This window comes from Falco punctatus (assembly GCF_963210335.1).
Source record: "Falco punctatus genome assembly, chromosome: 3".
Lineage (NCBI taxonomy): Eukaryota > Metazoa > Chordata > Aves > Falconiformes > Falconidae > Falco > Falco punctatus.
This window is the reverse complement of record NC_137582.1, coordinates 103,105,811-103,128,349: the sequence shown is the minus strand read 5'-3', so window position 1 is coordinate 103,128,349 and position 22,539 is coordinate 103,105,811. Positions and strand designations below refer to the sequence as shown.

General features: G+C 46.7%; 2 protein-coding genes across 5 annotated transcripts; both read right to left on the bottom strand.

Moving 5' to 3' along the window:
- Nucleotides 1-1,690: 1,690 nt before the first annotated feature.
- On the bottom strand, nt 1,691-11,942 carry RBFA (ribosome binding factor A). Of its 2 annotated transcripts, none has more exons than XM_080380365.1 (7): nt 11,702-11,942; nt 10,953-10,995; nt 10,130-10,306; nt 7,497-7,609; nt 6,296-6,380; nt 4,072-4,145; nt 1,691-2,422 (listed from the first exon to the last, which is right to left on the bottom strand). In XM_080380365.1, the coding sequence occupies exons 1-7, from the start codon at nt 11,830-11,832 to the stop codon at nt 2,038-2,040; spliced, it is 1,008 nt and encodes a 335-aa protein (XP_080236491.1). In that variant the 5' UTR covers nt 11,833-11,942; the 3' UTR covers nt 1,691-2,037. The 2 variants fall into 2 exon arrangements, with proteins under 2 accessions (XP_080236491.1, XP_080236492.1); XM_080380366.1 differs by having other exon boundaries at nt 11,698-11,771.
- A 925-nt stretch (nt 11,943-12,867) lies between these two features.
- LOC308060979 (putative 2-ketogluconate reductase) lies at nt 12,868-19,198 on the bottom strand. Of its 3 annotated transcripts, none has more exons than XM_080380363.1 (6): nt 18,288-19,198; nt 17,469-17,853; nt 15,792-15,963; nt 14,238-14,416; nt 13,592-13,688; nt 12,868-13,231 (listed from the first exon to the last, which is right to left on the bottom strand). In XM_080380363.1, the coding sequence occupies exons 2-6, from the start codon at nt 17,848-17,850 to the stop codon at nt 13,078-13,080; spliced, it is 984 nt and encodes a 327-aa protein (XP_080236489.1). In that variant the 5' UTR covers nt 17,851-17,853; nt 18,288-19,198; the 3' UTR covers nt 12,868-13,077. The 3 variants fall into 3 exon arrangements, with proteins under 3 accessions (XP_080236489.1, XP_080236490.1, XP_080236488.1); XM_080380364.1 differs by having other exon boundaries at nt 18,498-19,197; XM_080380362.1 differs by lacking the exon at nt 18,288-19,198 and having other exon boundaries at nt 17,469-18,270.
- Nucleotides 19,199-22,539: the final 3,341 nt, after the last annotated feature.

The window sequence follows — 22,539 nt, the reverse complement described above, 5'->3', positions numbered from 1 at the left end:
TTTTTCAGATTTCCATCTCTCCTAAATCCGGTTGCTTTTGCTTCGTTTTCCTCACGGTCAGGTTGAGATAGGGCTGTCCCACCGCTGCGCACCCCAGCCAGAGCCCGGTTTCTCTGCCATCAGCTGCTGCAAGCAGTGAAGGTGAACTGCCCTCATGTGCTTAATGGGGGGTAAAGGTATTGGGGCTGACGGCGAGAATGGGTTTGGTTGTTTTCAGATGAAATCTAACCCCTGAAGTGCAAGCCCAGTCTATAGATGCCCCAACTGAACCAGAGGCAGAGGTAATAACCTTTGTTCTCTGTTCTTTCAAGAACCGAACATGGAGTAGTTCGGGTGTCGAGGGTTTTTTCCTCCTTTTAACCTTTGAGTCAGGACTGTCGACATTTTATACAGCAGAAACTAAAGGTGCAAACATTAGTATTCTGTGGATTCACTTAGCAAGTACAAATTAACAGGTTCCTGTCATTCATTCAAAAAGTAAAAGAGCTTTGTTGCCAAGTTGCAGCAAGTTCATGGCTGGCTGTGACAGTGATACTGCACGGAAAGAGCTTCTGACATGGTAAATACCTTCACTCACAGGAAAACAAACTAAAGCATCTACTTCAAAGTGCGTCCATCCCGTGGAATTCAGGAAGAACTCCTGGAAAGCCTGAACAGGCACGCTGAAATTTGTGGGATTATTCACCTACCTCAAGCTGGGCAAGTACCAACATGAGCTATAGCTTCAACACGTATCCTGGTAAAAGCGATGTGTATGTTTATAAGGTCCTGACCCTTAGTCAATACAAGCTCTATACAGTTTACAGGAATCACCTATGGACATTCATAGCCCATATCCTCTCCGTATTCTTACAGGCAATCAAAATCTTCAAATATGCGTCAATGGTTATTTCAGTGCTTGCTTTGCTGACCTGAACTCTCTTCAACCTAAAAATTCTATAGACTGGTTTTTATATTCTGGAGCTTATACTTGCTCTCTTTTACATCTTTTTGAAAATCTAGAGCAACATACTGTAGGTACAACCTCCCCTGCATAGTCTTTCTTTACTTCCCTATTAACTAATGGAATGAAATGTTCCTTATTTCTGGTAGGATTCCTGGTTTACTACCTTGTTAGTTATAACTTGTTTGGAAGCTTCAGCCCTTCTGACTTTAAACACCCATGCTATTGTTTACTTGCTTTGAGCCAGAAAGCTTTATTTTCACTTTTTCTGTGATTTCCCCATCCATTTCCAAATCTCAAACAGTTCCTGGGGCATTCTTCTCTGCTGCTTTTTCTCTGCCTTTAAGTTTTAATATATTTTTTCAGTCATGGTCAATGCTTTGGCCAATTTCACCCAACAGATGAGCAGTTCTCCATTCTTTTCTGGCTGAAGTTCCCCTTGCACAACTGTACATTCCTGAACAGTAAAATAAATACTCTTTATTTCAGGGTTGTAACTCTTATTGGCCATAATTTCAATGAGTTTCACTGTCTTGTGGAAAGAGTTCCCCCATTACACGAGGTCCTCTAGAGAATGCCCTGTCCTGGTCTTTGTGCACCGAAGGCCGCCCTTTGAACACCACTGTCGTAATTTGCTTCCCTCTTCCTTCCTACCTTCAAAAAACAGACAACATCACTTTGTGATTATTTTTATCCAGATCACTCAAACAAGCAAAAAAAAAAAAAGAAAGAAAAAAAACCCTGACATTTTATTTCAGCACAGAAACCATAGTTTTATTGGAAATAATCATCAAAACTGCAAGAAGTTTTAACTCAGTGCTGCACTACGTCATGTTGTTACTACAAAACTGCTGCTCTCTGGTTGAAAGTCCCACAACTGCAGCAGCTTGAAAGCTGCTTAACAGGATGTCACAAATAGCATTTTTGTTTTTCTTGCATCCCTTGTGCTAGCAAACCTCCCCATGTGTGGCAAACCTGCTAGTTTGAAAGAGGAAGTGGTGAACAGGCTGTTCAAAACTAATCTTTCAGTATCTACAACAGTCTGGTTTTTTGCTGTTGGCAGCCTTCACTTTAAAGGGACTGGCTTTCTCGCTTCACTGCAGTTTATCAGCAGGCTGACTTACAGTTTTGCTGCCATCTACCTCCAATTCGTTTGCCTCTTCCTGTAATTCACCCTCCAGTTCATAGTCTGAGACCAACTCGGTGTTATCATCCCAGTAATCAGCTTCATATCTGTCCAGTAAGTACTTCTGTGGTGTAATGTCATCATCAGGAGGATTCCTTGGTTTTTTCTTTTTCTTCTGAATCTTAGAAAGCTGCTGGTCCTGCTCTTCTGTCCAGGCAATGCCTCCCATATGTCTTGCCGCTTTCAGTCTTTTGTAGTCCATTATCTGCTTATTCAGCAGTTCATGATCAATACCAAAAAGATTAGACCGCACAGGTGAATCTGAAGATTGGGTTGCTGAAGAGGAGGCTTTACTGTGGAAAAGAAAACAAATGTTGTGGGGGTTTTTTTGCCCTGTGTATATTTTAAAGGGCAATGCTAACTGTGACAATTGAGTAACACAGAAATAAACTGCAGTTTTCAGTTTGCCTTTATTAATGCACTGTGTCAAGCACTGTGCTCCCTACATTAAGAAGGAAGAGATGCCACCAGGCTATGTGTCCAGGGACAGGCTGTGTCAACAGATTTAATGGGAGGAAGCCAATAAAGCAACTGCATTACAGAGGAAACTGCTTGTTTCTGGGAAAAGGTGTGCATAGGCGACAGGGTGAGCATTTGACCTGGGAGCCCCAAGGAAGTTTAGACTTCTCCCAGCTCTTCCAAGAAGTGAGAAGCAACGACCCGTGCCCAAAACACAGGCAGACATATGAATGACAGCACATGGCACCTTCAGCTGGACTTGGGTGTTTCAACAAGACACAGAGTGTTAGGTGCCCTGTGGGAAAGTCTGTCACAGCAATGATTTCCCCCAGGAAGCTCCTTCTGATTTGCACTTGGGGAACTGTCCTGTGAGATGTTAAGGCACAAACAGCATTTCTACCAACAGACTGCAGCACACAAGTGCAAGGCTGTTGGCTTTGAGAGCATCCTGTCCACAGAATCATTATTCCAATAGATTGTTCAGCCCTCCATACCAAAATTCCTTACAGAAGAATGCTAAATTAACTTAAAGAGATTTGTCACTAAACTTGTAACTCATGCATAACAAACCAAACTTATACCAAAAAAAGTGGCAAAGCAGAGGAGTACTGGTAAATGTAGAGCTTCTATTCTTGTGAGAAAACTACCAGCAAGAAACAAATACTACTCCTGCAAAGCATTTTAAAAAAATTTAATTATCACAAACACGTTAAGTCTTGAATTCTTAGAAATTCTAAAAATATTTCCCTCATAAATGTAAAGATACTAATACCAGAACAAGTACTGGGTCTGCAAGTAACAAGTCCAACAACTACATCGCTCTGAGTACGGACATCAAACACTGCTGATTTCTAAGACTGTGATCTGGTACCACCTCATGGGCCAGCTGCCTCTGAAAGCACGTATGCTGTGCTTACATGGGACAGCTCAGTCATTCTCCACAACTTAACAGAGGTCCACTTCACATATAAAAAATACTTCCCCTTTCCATATTTGCAAACCTGTGGTCTGTGCACAAGACCTGTGCACAAGAACAACAAAACAACCTATGAAAATGTGACTGCACTAAAATATTAAAGTAAACCAGAGCATACATAATAAGAAATATTTTCCCTTAATTTTAATAAATGGGTGTAACTTTGGTAAAGAAAGCTTAAGCCACAAAATAAAATGCCATCCTCTACATTTAATTTCTGGGACTACATGTTAGTTTTGTCCTAAACTATTCTGTAGCCTACTCTGTTAATAAAAGAGCACAAATGATCTCTTTAAAAAGCTGAGATGCCTTTTCCGTAAGGTCTTTCAAAAAGTCTTTCTCTTCTACTTTCTGCTTCTTCCTAACACCATTTGCTGAACTCTGAGGTAACAACAGTGTGCACATCTAATTAAAATATACTTTCTGCCATGTCAAATAATACCCAATTTAAGTTGGCCAACAGAGACGAAAATAGACACTTGTACAATTTGGATTCAAAAAACCCACCTAGAATCATTTTGAGATAATGTTTCTTCTTCTTCTGGAGGTCCAAAATCAGCAATTGACAGTAATTCTTCAACCTATAAGCACATGAAGACAATGCACATTAAAGGTCTTGTATGAAATTTACTTTGTTCACACCTACAAGAAACACAAAAGTATCTAACAGCAAATATTTTATTTTGTAAGTGTTTGGAATATTTAGCAAAACCATTCCAAAATAGTCCCCTGCTCCATTTACAAGGAACTGCTTCTACCTTTTGCCTGGGAAGTGTATCAAACAGCATAACCGATGCAGGGATTCCTAAACTTTTTTGGCTTTATGTACATTCTTAACAATTGGCTAGGGATTGTGTGACATACATGATTTTTATTTGGTCTTACTTCAGTCATGCAAATCCTTTTTAATAACATCCTCACAGTAGCATTTTTTTCATGTCTTCCCCCTTTCTGCGAGTTTGCAATTCAATTACATATAAATACTGAATTCCCAACTCCCTTTTAACATGGTACCTAATCAGTAAATGCTACGAATCTAGTATATTCAGTGCTTACAGTGCCCAATTGTAAAAATTTTATCTCATTTGAAATTTTTATTCCTACTTTTCTTTACAGTGTTTCCCTTCTAATTCAATCTTATTCTAAGAGCTGAATTGGATGGTTCTTCCCTGTCTTCCAATACTTAAAAATCAGCTTCAGCTACATTATTTCAAGGCCTGTTACTCAAACCTGTGGACTACATCAACCCAATGATCTGCAAAGTGTCAAAAGACAATCCATCTAAGTGCTTCCCAGTGCCACACACTGACAGAAGCTATACAAGGAAGGTTTTTACTTGTCTTGTGTGGTTAACTTTCTTGGTGCCTATGCACTGAACTTGAACGTAAGGTAGTCCAGGGGTTTTCTTCTTCAAAAAGAGTAAGTCTGAGAAACAGTGATTAAGGGAACAGTAACAGACCTGAAAGGCAGGACCTGCAGGAGTAGATTCTTGTAGCTCCATCTAGGTATGTTAATTACAGAGTAATGGTAATGACAAAGTGCTTCCATAATCACTCGTTACTTGCTGCATAAAATTTCTTGCATTGACTAGCAGGAGCATAATAATAAATATAAATAGCTTTCAGAAGTGTTTAATTGACTTCTATTCTTGTGCTTTTTGTTGATGCTAATGCAGGTGAAAAACATTTGCACTGTGCATCAGTATAGTGGCCTGAAACTCGGAATGGTTCTGACCACAGAAAGGTCAAGCAGTTCACTGCATTTCTAGAGAGTCTGAAGTTCTCGTTACCCCTTCCAGCTCTGCGAACACCCACTGCGTGAGCCCATAAGCCACTAACAGTAACTGGTTGTAATAGTAACACATCTCAGAGTAAGGCACTTCAGGGCACAGGCGTGTGAACATGCTCTTTTCAATTAACATTCTTTCCACTCACATCAACACCTTGAGGAGACTTTTTTCATGAAATTCTACTCACTGAAGTCATCTTTCTCTTGTGGAAACCTCACTATTTAAGAGGCCTCACTTCACAGTCCTAATGACAGCAAATTCCTAGAAAACACTGTTATTCCAGCAATATTTTAACTAGTTAAAACTATCAACACCTTCACAGAAAATGTGAAGTAGCAAAGATAATTTTAAAAGTGAAAAAAGAAGTAGTATCAGTGAGCTTATGTCCTCTGCAAAGATCTGCACTTCCCTAGAAACTTTTTAACTATTCACAGATGGAAAAAGGTTGGGAAAAAAAAATTTAAAATCACCAATTGGATTAAATGGAATTTTAAAGACATGTAACACTAACAAGGTGGAAGACCCCTCCTCAGACCTCACCTCACGTATACCATGCAACAGACAACTGCCTACCCTATATTATTCTTTAAAATTATAAATTCATTTTTTAGGATTTCTTTATTGGCCTAATGATCTGGCCAACAAACTTCTCTCTAAACTTCACTTCAGAAATTTTGATAGTAACATCAAAAAAAAGTTCATGAGACAATAGCTACAAGGACTCTTTTACACTGTACATAAGCCTCAGCCTTACTCAAGATTCTTTGCTAAAATGCTTTGGAACAGGAAGAGGAAAGGGTATAGGCAAAGACTAATTTTTAATATAGATTGGTAAAGCAATTGAATGATCATCTCTCTCCACATTCCTAAGCATTATGGTACCCTAAGTTACCGTGTTTGCAAATGACTGTATTTGTACATTGTGTCAAAGATTACAATTACCTCTTTTACAGCTGCAGCTTCTTTGTCTTTTACAAACACTATTGGGGGTACATTTCCTAGAATCTGCCGACTCATCAGAAGATACCTGGCAAAAATACAGCATTCACCAGTATAAGTAACAGTACAGTACCTCCAGGACAGATAAAATATGTTAAATTAATTCCAGCAGTACTGCAAATTTAAGGATATGGTTTGCAAAACTTACAGTATCCATTCACAAACCCCAACTCTGAACGTGTAGCATACAAAAACTACTAGCTGCAGATCCCACTGAGTACTGACGAGAACAGATTACGCACAGGCTGGCGTGGGTCCTTCCCCACTTCATTTGGCTTCCTTATCTCCACTGCAGGGGTGGGCAGTGGGGGACAGAGCCCTCACAGCAGGGCAAGACAACTAGCCCTACATGCTAGCTGCAGGAAAGACTGACAGAGCTCTCCGCGTCTTCTTCCCAGCCAGCAACATTCCTTCTCAAAGAGTGGACGCTGTTGGGAGGAGAAGAGAGCACGGTGCTGGAGCAGAAGTTACACAGCCTAAGGAAATGGGAAAACAAAATGGCTCTACGGGTATGCTTCAATGCCGCTCTCCCCGTGGGGTGAATTCCTGATCCTCCAACAGATTGGCTGGATAGGAGCAGGTAAGCCAAGGAAAAAGGGAGAGAAAAATCTCTGATATCCCAAAAACTCATTGCACCCTCTGCCAAAAATGCATAAAAGCATGCCAATACACGGTAGCATCCCAACATTTATTTTTTTATATCAGTATTCTGAAGAACTTCTGTCATATCACTCATCCCTTCCGGAGGGATCCAAATTGTCCCTAGCAATCAGAATTGCCCAGTGAATCTGTAAGGAAATACTTGTAATTGCCTGTCCTCCTGTGCAGCATCATGTTCTGGCCTACTGTCATGCACAGTATGCCCAGCCCCCCATCACTAGTACAATGAAGTGAAACCTCACCCAGACACCTCTTTCTTCTGCTCAGCCCAGTTCAAGCCTAGGAAAGCACAGAAGCCAAATAAGCCTGCTGTGCTCCAGCAGAACACACAGCTGGTCTGACACAGCCATCCCTCCCTGTGAGGCTCATCGCAGGAGATGCTCCAAACATCTAAAAACCTAAAGCATCCTAACTGGTCAGATACAGATTGTTAGAAATACTTAAGAATTCTGAAGTGGTCTAACTGTTTATCCCATAGCAGTACCGTATACGCGGAGCACTTTTCTGCAGTATCCTTCCAACATAACTATCATTCTCCATAGTAGCAGCAGGATTCCAGTACACGCGACATGCTGAGAAGTTTGATGACAGGGACACCTGCAAAAAGACCAATGTTTCTTTAGAATTATGTATCTACACACACTTCATATGTAACAAAGTCTCTAGTTCATGAATAAGCATACAATGACCCAGATTGGATACGTAAATTCTTAGGAGAATCTCTTCTTCCATCTCTGCTCTTAAGAACCGTAATTACATCCTGCCTTCACAGAGGCAGAGCTTAACACCAAGTAAGACTTACGTTCAGTACCTGAAAGGACTTTTTAATTAGACAAGTTGCTGCCTAATCTCTTCTTCAACTGAAACTAAACGGAGAAGAAGTCTGCCAACACCTGTATGCTGTTGACAGCACTACATTTAGTCAACACAACAGTGCTACCATCGCAAATAGTCCAGAAAGACAATTTATGGCATGCTGGTTTGGAATACAGCTGAAAGTGTTAAGTTTCTGCAAAAGAAAGACCTGTGATGCTGCCCAGCTTGTTGTCACCCAGAGTTTGGTTTTGATATTGACAGAAAAAAGGATGCCACTGTAATGTAAGAGTCTCTCCAGCCCTAAAGCCTGCTGGGAACCTCCAGTGCCTGAAGCTCTAGCTCACTCACAGACAGCATTCATAGCGGTCATGCATGCAATTGGAAACACTTGGAGTGCAGGGGCCAAAGCACACATGAGAGAGACTAACAATCTCCCTGAACAATAAACTTCTGAAATACAAATGGGATTCTGAAAGATTTCTATAACTGTCACTTATTGCATCTAGCAGCATCTTACAGAACAGGTTCTCGCTAGGAAAGTACACTCAGCAAGGTTCTAATAACCCATCTGGCTCAACCGAAGGAAGAGGCCGAGCAAGACAGAGGAGAAAGCGTTAACTACCCATTCGAAAGCACAGTTCAGAGGTCATCTAGTCCAGAAACCAATTCAAATAGATAGGTGTCTACATACATCAGCAGGAAAAGACAACACCAGAGTACTTCCAGAAGTGAAATCACTCTATCTCAGTCTGCTGTTGACACTGCTACTCTTTCCTAAGGCAGAATGGACTGTCCCTGAAAACCAAGGCAGATACTGATTTTTTCCACCAAGTAACTCCTCCCTCAAGAAGAGGACTCCTACAAACTCTTACAAAAACCCATTGTGATCATTAACTGCTGTTTCTACTGCAGGATCAACCCTCCCCATCTCCCACACCAAGTTTAACGTAAGCACATAACCCTATCTAACCCAAGCCATTTCTGCATCATCACACGAGTAATGCTATCTAGTGGATAAAATATTGATGTACCAGGCCTGAAGCATGATTCTTATTTGTGTTACTATTATGTAACTGTAACTATTGATACGGAAAAAACCAAATTCTGACAGATCACAGAAAGCCTACTGAAGATTTCTTTTGATAACAGAAGTAACAATACCAGACAAGAAACAGCTCAAGAGCAAATCAGAACTGAGTCTCAACCATGTCCCAGTGCGGCAACAACACTAAGCACTAAGCAGTTGTGATAAAACCTGTGCTATATCTGGAAGAAGGTTGTTTCTATTCCCTCTCTCATGTTGTACCTTGTTTCATTAACAGCCACCCCTCCTAGAAATGCTGCAGCTTGCCTGCACCAGCTAGTACTTTTATGCAGACAGGCCATCTGAGTCAAGACAAGCAATCCTCAAAACCCTAGAGAAATACTGTACAAAGGATACTGCACATATAGAGCCAAAAGATTCATCTTGCCCATGCAATTTTCATTACTTGTCTGATGACAGAATGAATTCAGCTGCCAAAAAAATGTATTTCAATCAGAAATGACAAACCCTTTGTCATAGATGCAGCTACGAGGTGCAATTTTTATCCCATGCCTCTAACAAAGCTAAGCCCATCCAGCTTTTAAGCCAACACTGGTATCATTTAATCTTAACAAAACAGTAAATATAGAAGAAAAAAACTACAGACAAACAACAAGAACTTGGAGACCGACCTCCTGAATCAGAGCTTTAACATCCCTTTCAAACCCATGAATTACGACAACACTAGCTACAATTAAGTACAAATTCCAATTCTTTCTGGAACCTTGCTTGCCAACACCATTCTCTAGGGTTTGCCTTTTATTTTTAATTAATCTCCCCACTTAAGTCTTCTGCCTGTGTAACGATGCTGGTGAGGGACACAAAGAGGTATCGACTCTCACAAAGCTGCACAAAGAAAAGACCCTTGGAAAGATACACTTATGTTGGTAAAAACAGGTTGTTCCTCCTGAAAGAGCAAGGCAAACAGTACATGTCTGAGTAACAGAAAAAAAGTCATACCAGGGGAATCACAATTTAGTTGGCCTAAGTTGCATTTGCATTATAGTGGCAAAGGTCTACTAAGCCAGGTACAACAGTGGCAAAGTTCTCCTAGTAGGTGAGGTGAATCCAGAGGCTCATCTTGCCACGTCAGAAACAATGCAGTAAAACTCCTTCTGCACACATCACACCACCCCAGGGAGCTCCTTTGGGGCACCACGCCGACCTCAAGGCATCAGCAAAAACGGCTCAACACAAGCTGTAGCTTTGGCACTTGCCTTGCAGATTTCGAGCTTGAGATCATAAAGTTCCTGATTAACTTCGGGGGTAGTCATCATCTCTGCCACAGCTTTATGAATAAGACTATTCAAGACTCTGCAGCGTATGTTATCTTCTTTCCTAGTTTTTATCTGGTTGTCTTTCGTTAGAGAGGCTAACTGGGTTGGTTTATACATCTTTAAAAAAAAACAAAACAAAACACATTAATTAGCAGTTACAAACTTGTACTAGACAATTATATACAGTTCTGTGCACACTACTAAGTATGCTCTCACAATGCCATTACTGCAGCTGTGATGGCTTTATATAGGTTCAATATATCAGGTGTTTCAACACAGAATATTTCTGTTCACAGTATCTTTGACCTTCATGTATTACAGTCAAGGTTTCTTAGTTTCTTTTTTATCTTGTAGAAAGTTGCACAGCTCAACAACTCTATTTTCTAAGATACAGCAATGTATGAACTGAAATGTATTGCTTGTTTGAAAAACAAACCTAAAAACTTGTTTTCTGTAAAAGTGACTCTCAGCTGGTATAGAGAAGGTTTAATCTGGATCAGTTCTCTGCTATGGGCTCAGAAGTGTGCAAGAGCTCATCCGTGCTGGCACAGATGAAAGACCAACACAGAAGAGGAAACAGCCACCGGGAGCTGAACGGCTCCTCTCATCAGCAATCCTGGCATGCGGAGCCCTACCCTAGTGCTCATCCACAACATTCCGCTATTGCTCCATCACAAAATGCTTTTCCCAAAGGAAGGCAAGACGGCAGAAGCTTGTTCCTCGGGGCACAGACAAACACAGCACCTTGAAAGCCTGCACTTACCATTTTCGATCCCAGGGTAGGGCTATCATACCATAACTTCTTCCTTTTGAGAAAAGGAAAGGGAATCGGCTTTAGCTTTCAGCAGCTCGGAGAACCAGCACGCTCCCCCTGCAAGGAAACGCTACCGCCTGAAGGTGCATGGCGTCCCCCAGGCTCTCCAGGCCCGGGCAGCCCCCCTGCGGGGGCTACAGAGGGCAGCGCCCCCCGCCCGCGGCCGGAGCTGCCCCGGGCTTGCACACAGCCCCGCGGGGAGGCCGGGGTGACCGGGCACAGCCCCGCGGGGAGGCCGGGGTGACCGGGCACAGCCCCGCGGGGAGGCCGGGGTGACCGGGCACAGCCCCGCGGGGAGGCCGGGGTGACCGGGCACAGCCCCGCGGCGCCGCTACCTGAGCCCGGGGCACCGCCGCTGCTGCGCCGAGGGGGACTGGGCTCTGGCTACGGGCGGGGGGCTCTGCCCCTCGGGCGGGGGGCTCTGCCCCGTGCACCGAGAACACGGGAGCGCCCCACAGCCCCTCTCACACAGCCCGCACCCCCGCAACCACCCCGGCAGGGCCCGGCGCGGCGGTGCGGGCAGGCCGAGCGCGCAGCCCCATCGCCAGGCCGCAGGCGGGAGGGGGGCGGCCCGGCCTGGTCCCACCGGCGGAGGCCGCCCAGGCCCGGCAGCCCCGGCCCGCCCCAGCCTCACCCCACGGCGAGGCCCAGCCCGGCGGGAGGGCCCACCGCCCGCCATCCCCGCGCCGCGCACCCACTTGTTTTTCCGCAGCATTTTCCTCAGCAGGTTCCTGGAGCCGCGCAGGGCGGCGGAGCCGTGTAACACCCGGCACCACCGCAGCACCGCGGCCTCCCGCGCCGCGCCCGCCGCTGCCCGGCCGCCCCACATGCTGCTGGAGCCCCCGGTGCGGCCTGCCCGGCCCGGCCCGGGCGGCGGTAACAGGGGCGGCTCCGGCCGCAGGAGGGGGCCGGGCCGGCGCTGGGGGCGGCCCCTCCGCACACGCCGCCGCACGCTCTCCCCGCACGGCAGACACGGCACAGCCCGAGGGACGCCGTGGCATGCGCGGCTCCTCGCCGCGGGGCTGGCGCTGGGGCCCGGGCCGCCTGGCCGAGCGACCTTGGAAGAGAAAGTAAACCCGGTTTGTGGGAGCCCCGCCGAAGGGCTGTTTCGGTGACGAAAGGATCAAAGGAAAGCAGCTGCACTAGGGGAAGAGCAGGAGGGGGCAAAGGACAGCTACTGGCTGTGCGACTGACCTGCTGCGGCGCAAACAGCCCAGCACGTCTGAGGGTACTGAAAAATAATCGGATCTACAGAGGTAAATAAAAAGAAAAATATCTTAATAAAACATGACGTGAATCTATAAGAGATGGCTCAGACCCACCCAACTGGCTGTAGAACTAGTGATTCCCTAGACAAGGAAAATGCAGCAAAGCTCTTTTCTCAGACTTCAGCAAAGCCTGCCGGTGGGTCAGGTGGGAAAAGGCAAGGCCCAGGACAAGGGCAGGCAGGTGAATGAAAAGCTCAATAAATGGAATATGACAACAGCCTGCATGCTGAAAGCAGTGGTGGCAAACCAGAGACGGTGCGCTGGTGGCATTCCCCAGGCACTAGTGACCGTTTTATTTAGTATCTTCATGAGTGGTCTTAGCAGAGTAAGCAGATCACTGATACGCTTCTGTGGCCCTGTTAAAGTCTGTCTGACCACAAGCACACAGAAGTATCATGCAGAAGAGGGAGTCAGAAACAGGACATGGCTAAACGCAAAAGGAAAGGCTACACGTCACTGCTGGGGATCAGCCACAGCTGGCCCGACACACCGCACTTTGCTGCACCACGCAGCGCGGCGCTGGCCTTCGGCTTGGTGTGACCTCGACAGGCAATTTTAAGAGGGTATGAGCAAAATAAATTACACCAAGGCAAGCCTCTGGACTCCTGAGTTTTTCATTGACATTCATAGCAAAATACTGCGGTTTTCCACACCAAATCACTTTTGGTTATTTAAGTAAACCAAACCCACATGTTACACATTTTATCTGTATAACACACATAGGAGAATTACATTAAGAGTGCTCAAATTACCAGTTCATCACACTAGGATAAACGCTAATGACATTAACATCAAATGCAGGCCATTTATTGTAACACTTCGTTGGGGACAGGAAGACCCGCAAGACTTGCTTCTATGCTTTCGGTCATGTTCTCCATCATACGGCGGCGTGTCTTTTTGGTGGCACTTCCAATGTGAGGAGTTATTATAACATTCTTCAGCTTTAACAAAGGGTGATCCCTGGGAAAGGAAAAGAAACACCAAGCTAAGTCACTGCCAGAGCATTCATCTGTTATTTCATCATCTGAAGGGAGCCAGGGAAATAATAATTAAAAATAGAAACTAATTGCATGACCCAAGCATACTCGGAGGAGTTCAGACTGCTGCCTCGCTTGTGGGGTTTTTATGCAACAAATCCTCCAAGTGAGTCAGGGTGAATTTTGTTTGGCTAGGGCGGAAGGACGGGGGGACATTGTTTCAGCAGGACTAGTGCACATACATCATGTACACCTACTAAACAAAATCATGTCACTTCTCACAGGCTGGCAAACTCGTTTGAACCATGCACACAGACTCCTTTAACTGAGATACACGTCCTACCTTGGCAAAGGTTCAGGATATGTCACGTCCAGAGCAGCTGCCTTAATAACTCTGTTTTGAAGGGCTTCCACCAAAGCGTCCTGATCCACAACCAGACCTGGGTTACAGTAAGAAGGATACTCTTATTTTCGTATTCTGTTCTGCTTGCTCCCCATCCTTTTGCGCACAGTGGTCAGGCAAACGACAGGGCTAGTGATGCTCACAAGGCAGAAGTGGTAGCAGAGGGAGCGTGGTGAAGCAGGAGGAGGAAGCTTGGGTATGTGCATCAGAGTTGGGCATTCAGGAATTTTAAATACAGTACACAGTACCATAAAACAAAGTACAGTGCCAGACCAGAGTGGGCTGTGCCACACTGATATATGTTAGCAGCAACACCGCGGTAAATAAATAAAAAGCTTGAGTAAGAGATTATACAAATATATACAGGCTTCTTGTGCTCCAAGCTCACTAATATTTTAGAGACCCACTCACTCACAATTATAGAACTGCTTAAATGTTTTGCTGCGATATGACCACAGATATCTAAATAATCCAGTAATCAGAGAATTTACTGGAAATTTCAGTGACAGACGCTATATTAGGGTTGAGTTTTCCGAGGACTTTTTACACCAGCAAACCATAATGCAGTTTTGTTTCTGGACCCTACCTCTGCTGATATTAATGAGAGTAGCTGTGGGTTTCATCAGCTCCAGCTCCCTCTTCCCAATCAATTTGCGTGTCTGTGGAGTCAGGTTCACAGAGAGCAACACAAAATCTGACTGCTGGAGCAAATCATCTATCTTCTTACAGTAAATAGCTCCAACAGCACTTTCTTCTTCCTTGTTTCTGAGGGGAAAAAACCCAAAATTAAAGGCCAGTAGTAAGCAAAAAGTTCAAATCACCATTAAAGAAAAGGTTTCTGGATAGTTTTCTTCACTCTGTGGTGCAAAACAGTTGGCCAGTTATCTGACTGAAACTCCGTAAAGAAAAATGTCAAGCTGTTAATTCCCACAACACTAAGTGCACTATACACAAAGGGGTAGTGCCGTACCTGCAGGGATGGAAAGTAAGAAACTAGTATCGTGTAAATGCACTGAATAAATCATAAAATAAATGCATGTGTCACACCTTCTGATGATAATGGAGATTTTTTTCCAATCCAAAAGCAAGACTGATGTTTGACATTAATTCCCTACTCTGTGAAAAGTAACTCATCCGAAAATTACCAAGGAAACCCCCAAGACAGGGTAGGGGTTAAATCTTCAGACCTTTGTGCCAGCAGCAGCCTGCTTGCTGTGTGCATCAGTGCTGGTTCGCTGAAGCCATGCACTGCAGGACCTGCTGATACGTTCAGTCTCTGTCAGGACAGGGTCTGGGCACGTACTGCCCAGCTCCCATCAGATTCCCGCAAAAGGAGAGGATGGGACAGGCCTGACGGGAGGGAGTCACGGTGTGTGTGAAGGGCACATGAACCCCATCTAGAAGACAGCAAGCAGGCTAGCAAGCCTGGCTCTTCATGCCAGCTGGCTCTGAAAGGGTGAGCTGTCTCTGCCTGCATTCCTGCCCCATGTAAGTCATGGGAGTTATGTCCTCCCAGACCACTTCTCCTTTCCTCAGCCTATTGCAGTGTCACCAACATTTCAGGGAGGCCCAGGGAGTCCTGACTCACAGGTGGACTGGTGAGATATGTCTCTCCAATTCCTTCCTCACTTTGTTTCTGCATACATTGGGAAATAACAAACATCTTGAAGCAAGTGTATGTACTTTGCCACTTAAAGAGCCAATGATAAGGCAGTGACTTACTGTCATGGCCCACAGGGCACCACCAGCCCTGGCTGTCCCTGTCGGGCTCCCCAGGGCTCCCCCACATCCCAGGACGCCATGGCAGCTCCCTTGGGGCTGTCAGCCCCTGCCCTGGTAATGCCGCAGCAGGGCTAGTCCCCAGCACCCCTCAGACCCAGTCTGGCCTTTGCCCTGCCTTCTCACCACGAGCTGGCCTGATGATTTGGACTTTTGGGTGAGCCTGGTCATAGTCTGTGGCACTTGCTTCTTCCCAGCACAGTACTTAATAACTGTATTTAAAAAACACTGTTAGTGCAGAGAGCACATCATCCTGTCATAACACAGAGAGAACAGGAGATCAGATCGACAGTGAAAGGTACAACTGACACTTAAAAGCAGTGACAAAATACAATTTCCATAGAGCTGTAACCAGCTTTACCTCTGATTCCTGTTGTGGTACAAAATCTTCATTTCAAAGGCTTTGGCTCTCTCGGCCACTTTGTAGCCAATGGTGCCCATTCCCACGATCCCCAAGCTCGCCCCAGAAACCTCAGCCCCCAGCCAGTCAGCGGGGAAATACTCCGTGTCAGGGGAAACCGCGAGCTGGTAGCCTTGGAGGAGGGAAGAGAAGAAAAAATCTTGCATAAAGGATGCCCCAACATCTGGTTACTTTTTCCCCAGTTTTCATAGTAAGACAAGGCAGAAGCACGGGAGCAGTCACATAATATTGTTGTGCTTCTGGACAAGAAGTGAATAATGCTGCACTGTCGGTATGACATCTGACGTGGATTTCTTGCTTAAGATAGAAACCTACCCAGCCCCTCTCTGGCAGCCCAGGCAGCCAAGGCCACAGCAGCAGCCCCCTGCGCGGTACATTCCACCCTGCCCATCGTCCCTCTCTGCTGGCAGGACAGATTCTGTGCCGCTGGAACGAACCGCGGCCTTGCAGCTCACCGCAGTTCAGCAGTGGGGCTTATGAAACTGGTGGTGCCAGCACTGTCACCCACGTTGTAAACATGGAATGGCACGACTGGTGAATCAGCCGTAGTGTCACCGAGACTTTCAGCAAAGCCAAAATACAATTCCCAGCTATCCTGCAGGTACCTCAGAGTGGGCAGGGAAAAGAAGCACAGAGCATGGTGAACAGGTTTCTGGACAGCTTGCTTGTAATGACTCAGATACATGGCAGCTTGACAAAGGTGTCCTGGTTTCAGGTGGGAGAGTTAATTTTCTTCCTAACAGCTGGTACAACGCTGTGTTTTGGATTTAGTATGACATCGATAACACACGGATATTTTAGCTGTTGCTGCGCAGGGCTTACCCTAGTCAAGGACTTAGCAGTTCCCGTGCTCTGCCAGCAAGGAGGGGCACAAGAAGCCGGGAGGGAGCAGAGCCGGGACAGCTGATGCCAACCGGCCAAAGGGATATTCCATACCATGGGGCATCACGCTCAGTATATACACCAGGGGGAGTTGGCTGGGGTGGGGGGAGCACTGCTCGGGGGCTGGCTGGGTACCGGTCAGTGAGGGGAGAGCAATTGTATTGTGCACCACTTCATTTTTTTCTTTCAGGTTTTATTCCTCTCACCCTCTCTCCTTTTCATTACCCCTCCCCCTCCTCCTCTTACTATTATTATTGTTGTTCTTTTGTCAACTCTCGAGTTTTACATTTTTCCTGATTCTCCTCCCCATCCTACTGGGCAGGGGGAGCAAGCAAGTGGCTGCATGGAGCTTAGCTGCTGGCTGGGGTTAAAGCACAACAACAGGTTTCAAGCCTCCTTGAGAATACCTTCTTTTAATCCCCTTTTATTAAAACTTGAAAAGCAAGGCTGCAGTGAATAAGTACAATGAAAAAGTGGCTACAGGCTGAGGGAGAAGAGGCCTGAATTTAAGGCTGTCTAAAGGAGGAGCATGTCTGCCTTGCTGATGTTTGGAAACAGTATTGTGTTGCATGCGAGTTATTGTGACACAACAGACCTGTCTTAACTTCTCCCTCATGGCTGTATTTTGCTGTAACTTTTAAGGTCACTTTTGCATCAGCACGCACTTTCTAACTGCATGTTTCAAAGACAGAGTCACCTTTCCTATAAAAAGACTAAAATAATTTCAGTTATTACCTTCCACAAGCCTCCTGGAAGATGCCAGCATCAAAGCCATCCCCATGTCCGCAGTGTCGGTGGAAACGGCAAATGGCGTGTTGGACACTTTCACACTATAGCTGGAGAGGAGGTTCAGGTCCAAGTGATCTATTCCCACGCCAGAGCTTGCAAGTATCTTCAAGTTAGGCAAGCTCTGGAGCAGCTCTTCATTGATAACTGGCTTGTAATACCACATATAAATGGCGGTGATCTTTTTGCTGAGAAATGTCTTGTTTTCAAGATACTCTTTCATGGTGACGAGACGAAAATGTTTCTCCAGAAATTCAACATGGTCTTCATATACTCCATGCTTCCCTCCTATACGGTCGATTAGCACATAAGGCAGTTCCTGACCCTCCATGTCCTGCAAAAGCAATGAGAAACCAGAAGGACATGTCCTTAAGCGACCCATTATATCTTCTTAAGAATGAGGAATGAATTGGCTCCATTCCGTGCTGTTTTGCTCCCACACACAGAACTTTTCTCTAGTTCTTCCTGCGCGGTTTGAAGGCGTGTTCCATTTTTACATGATCTTGTCAATAAGACAAGAAAACACTGTTTCTGACATGCCAGCTGTGCTAATGCCGAGGCAAACGAGCCACCGGATGCTACTCCTGTTCGACAGTCGATATTTAAAAGCCAGCGCCTGGATCAGTTAAGAGCGCGGCCGCACGCCAGCAGGGCATCCTGCATCCCGAACAGCCGTGCCGAGGCGGCAGCGCTGGGGATGGCGCTGGGGACGCCCGGCCCCGCGCACCGCGCTGTCCCCTGCCCGCCGTGAGCTTCGCAGTCGCCCACCTGCTGCCCCGGCACCTCCGTACTCTGCCTCCCGGCCCGGCCCGGGACCCCGCCGCTCCCGGCGAGGAGACCCCCGTGCTCCGCCGCGCACGGCCCCACCGGTGGTCCGGCCGGAGTCCCGCCGGGGCGCGCAGGGTCCCCGGGGCGGGCGGGCAGCCGCCACCCGCCGCAGGCTGTCCCGGGGCCCGCGCCGCCGCCCGCAGCGCTCACCCGCGCCGCTCCCGCCGCCGCTGCCGCTGCCGGGGCCGCTCCTGCTCCCGGGGCCGGTCCCAGTGCCGCCGCCGCCGGCGGGAGGCGGAGCGGGGCCGCCCGGCCGTGCCCCCGGGGCGGAGCGGGGCCGCAGCCACCGCCCAGCGGCCCGGCGGGCACCGGCCTCCCGCCTGGGCCGGGTCACCGCGCCGCCGCATCGCCCCCCGGCGCAGCCGCGCACCCCCGGCGGGCGCTGCCCCGCGGGGGTCTGGGGGTCCCCGGAGCGCTTCCCGCGGCCCCGCAGCAGCCCCGCGGTGGCGGCGGGGTCCGGGCGCCGTTCCCCCCGGCAGGAGCTGCGCAGCGGGTGGGCAGCAGCTCCCCGCGGTGTGTGCGCGGACGGTAACGCACGGCAGCAACGCGGCTGCAAAGCCAAACCCGACAGTAACGCGCGGTACCTGCATCGTTGCAAAGCTGAAACAATAATGCGTAGCAACTACACACTTGCAGGGCCGAACCAGACAATGACAAGTGGTAACACCGCGGGGGGGTGGGGAGTGGGGGGGGAGGTGGCCCCCAAACCCCGCGGGTGCCGGAAGGGAGCAGCCGGTGCTCACAGGTAACCACCACGTGTTCTTGGCAAGGTGTCATGCCCTTGCACCGTCACAGCCCCAGGGCCATGGGGACCTTGCCCCCTGGCCCGGCACTGCAGCCTGGGCACCCCACCACCCATCCACCCACTGCTTGGGGGGGACGGTGGCACAGCGATGCCTGCGGCAGGCAGCGCCCCGCATGTGGGACGGCCTTTTCCAGCCTCGAGGGTTCCAGAACGCCCTGAGAACCTGCCGGGGCAGCCCGGGGCTGGCTGTGCCTGTCACAGCTGAGAGGTGCAGCGGGACCTGCCGGTGGGGTTACCTGAGCAGCCCCCGGGGTGACGGAGGCTGCCCGATGATTCCAGCATCCGCTGCCCCACGTGTGCAGAGACCCCCAGCTGGGCAGGTGGGCACGGCGGGTGGGGGGGCAGGGAGGCCGCTGTGGCTCTGCTCACAGCCTATGAGTTTTGCAGCGGGATGGGCTGCAAAACCACATCTCCTTCAGGCCTGCCAAATGCATTTCAACACGCTGAACATCAAGGCAGTCAAGTTTAATACCAAATCCTCTATAAAATTACTAATGAAAAGTTAAAGGACAACAAAACATTGCAATAATTACACAAACCCATGGATTGCTCTCGTTATCCTGGCAATGATTTTTTAGTATCATTTGCTTACATGGATTTCAAGTTCAGGCAGTTAAACTTTAAAGCAAAGATTCATTAACTAGCAAGATGGGGTTATAGCATATTAACGACATTCTTAGTTAAGTCTACCTGAATCTTTGGCTTTAAATAAGCCCAACAAATGCTAAAATGCTTACACAATCCCTGTTTCACATCAGCTGCTTTTCAGTTTGCTGATAAGACATAATGGGTGATCTTTTAACCTAGTGCTGGAGTTACCATACCTGAGGTCACAGGACCACCGCAAAGCCCCTCTCAAAGGCAGAGTCCTTTTAGCAGTGAAGGGTAAAACAAAACAGCTTTGGAAGGATGACATGGTAGTTTTTCCCTTTGTATATCAAATCACCAAATTCAAATGAACAAAATGAAGGAGCAATTAGTCAGAGGAGATGAAAAAAAAAAGTAGTCAAAGAATATTACTCTTTTTAAAGCAAAAATCCAGAGCATACTTATCAAATGTCAAGAAAATGGATGTGTTTGGTGGTCAGATAGCGTCAAAGTTTTTTGTGTAACTTGAGCATCTAATTTCCACATTTGGTTCAGGAGCTGGTGTATCTCAGTAGGAGATATATCTGTACAGCAGTATACGTGGCAGGAGAGGGCAGGGAGCCACTTGTATTTTGAGTGATTAAAGAGCTGTTCAAAACACTAGGACACAGAATGGAGCAGAGTGTGGGCAGCAACCAAACAACAGTTACTGTAACTGAAGTCTGATCAAGGTAAAACAAGATGGGGGTGTTGCACTGGTGCACTATCATGCTCTACGTAGATTTAATATTTAGAGTACCTTACAGACCTCCATGCAGCGCATGGAGCTGAATTACACAGTCTTGCAGTGCGCTGTTAGGTTTCTGTTATGGAAAGGAATCTACTACACCAGCATCGCGACAAAGCTGAAATTAATAATGTCTGTGGATATGGGAAGTATTTTGCTGTCTGCAAGCTTCACTGCCATTATTAAATATTGCCATTGGCATCCATGTAACACATCAGGGCAAACTGATGCTTGCCATCTCAATAAGGTGCTCCCATCATAATTGTTTCTTAGGATTAGGGTGTTTTAAGTATTAGCTTAAAAGACTTCTGTATGATGTAATGTATGCATTTCCCAGGTGGTATGTATAGACTAGCTTAAGCATGAAACTGGGTAAGGACATACATTTCCCATCTCTATGTTATGTGTATAAAGCAATATTCTATGTGATCAGGATTCACAGGACAAAAAAGCGGAGGCAGGGAATGTATATACACGTGTCCACTGTTTCAGGCAAGGCCAACCCAAGCAATGCACTTTGTTTCACTGACTCTAAACCACCACAAAGCATTGTCACTAACCCGTCTGCTTGCCACAGCTCAGGGCAGCGGTCCCAGCAGGCTCCTGTAGCAGCACTTTATTCCAGACCACGCACTGTTTGACCATCAAAATGTTTCAAACAAACCTGAATCCACGGAGTGAACTGTAATGCATCATCTCTTTGTTCATGTGGCCACTGTGGGTTTTGATCTATTGTTAGTAACTGTAAGATTGGATGTAGTGTGTTTTCCAAGGACAATTTAAGTAGGATAGCAGAGACAGAAAACAGCATCTGGTAAGCACAGGAAGGTTTCCTTCACTGTATGTCTGTTCATTTGATACCATTTGGTAAATATTTATAGATGAAGGAAAGGCAGGAAAAAAGGGCCACTTTTTGCAATGCAGTTTGAAAGGAGAGCTAGTTGCTTCCTGAAGACATTTTGGGAAGCTGTCCTTCAGGTGATGGTTTCCAGCCGTGGCATGCCAAGTGGCTAGGTGCTGTGTCAGCCCGTCACCCCAGGGACTGGCAGGTGTCCTGCTGCCTGCTGCTGGCTCTTCCCAACGTACCCCACTGGCAGGGAGCACTTCTGTAGCTGGTCAGCCCAGGTGCTTGAAAAGTCTGAAAGAGGAGAAGTACAGTTGCAGGCAAATGCCAAGCATGTTCTATTATTCTATGTAGAAGTGGAGTACTGTAGCTGATACTATGCTGGCTGCTTCACGCCTGGCGAAAAGTTTGTGTGTGCAAAACCTTATGTGTGTTTTCCAGGTTTAAGATATTGAGCTCATAAAAGGTTGGTGTTTTTTTCTCTCTGCCATTTTAGCTTCTTGTAGCTTTGTTTTCAGCTCTGTAATTTATTGCTTAGCCTTTTATTTTGAGAGAACAAACAACTTATTTTCATCAAGGTCATACCGGTGACACTGAACGGCACACTGGACACTGGGTACCAGTACCTCAGAGAACAGGGAGGTACCTGGGACAGTCCTGAAATTCCTGCCAGCCAACCTACTGCTCCTGAAAAGCTGCAGTGTCTTGTTTCCCTGAGCTGCACAAGTCGGCATCATCCTATGTTAAAGCAGTGGAAGGAAGTGTCTTTTGGCAAGCACCAGGGACAGCCTTCTGCAAGGAAAAGGATGTGGAAATGGCTCTGTAAAGATGCTTGAGACAACAGGCAAAATCCTAGCTGCACTTAATGGCAACTTTGCCATAAATTTTACTGATAGATTAAAGAATCATACTATTCATAAAGTCATGCTACATAATGAAAGGCATAGTGGTGCCACTTTGGGCTGTGTATTGGTTCATTTGTCTTTTGGACTTGTATTAAGACAACAGAGAGTAAGAAATACAGCCGAGAGGACAGCGAACTGTTTCCTACAAAGCTTTAGTGAGGTGAATGAGAATTCTTCATTTAAAGAGATCTTTCCCCTGTGGAATTTGAACAATTAATTGTACTATAGGTGCCATTTCTAGTGGAAGAAAACCATGGGATTTT

Excerpts from the sequence above, each read along its gene's own strand:
- LOC308060979 (XM_080380362.1), bottom strand. The coding sequence starts at position 17,901 with ATGGGTCGCTTAAGGACATGTCCTTCTGGTTTCTCATTGCTTTTGCAG. Across the intron at positions 14,417-15,791 it reads TACCACAACAGGAATCAGAG|AAACAAGGAAGAAGAAAGTG; the intron begins GTAAAGCTGGTT and ends TTTTCCCCTCAG. Across the intron at positions 13,232-13,591 it reads TATCCTGAACCTTTGCCAAG|GGATCACCCTTTGTTAAAGC; the intron begins GTAGGACGTGTA and ends TTCCTTTCCCAG.
- RBFA (XM_080380365.1), bottom strand. The coding sequence starts at position 11,832 with ATGTGGGGCGGCCGGGCAGCGGCGGGCGCGGCGCGGGAGGCCGCGGTG. Across the intron at positions 7,610-10,129 it reads TCAAGCTCGAAATCTGCAAG|GTGTCCCTGTCATCAAACTT; the intron begins GCAAGTGCCAAA and ends GTCTTTTTGCAG. Across the intron at positions 6,381-7,496 it reads AAAAGTGCTCCGCGTATACG|GTATCTTCTGATGAGTCGGC; the intron begins GTACTGCTATGG and ends TATTTTTGCCAG.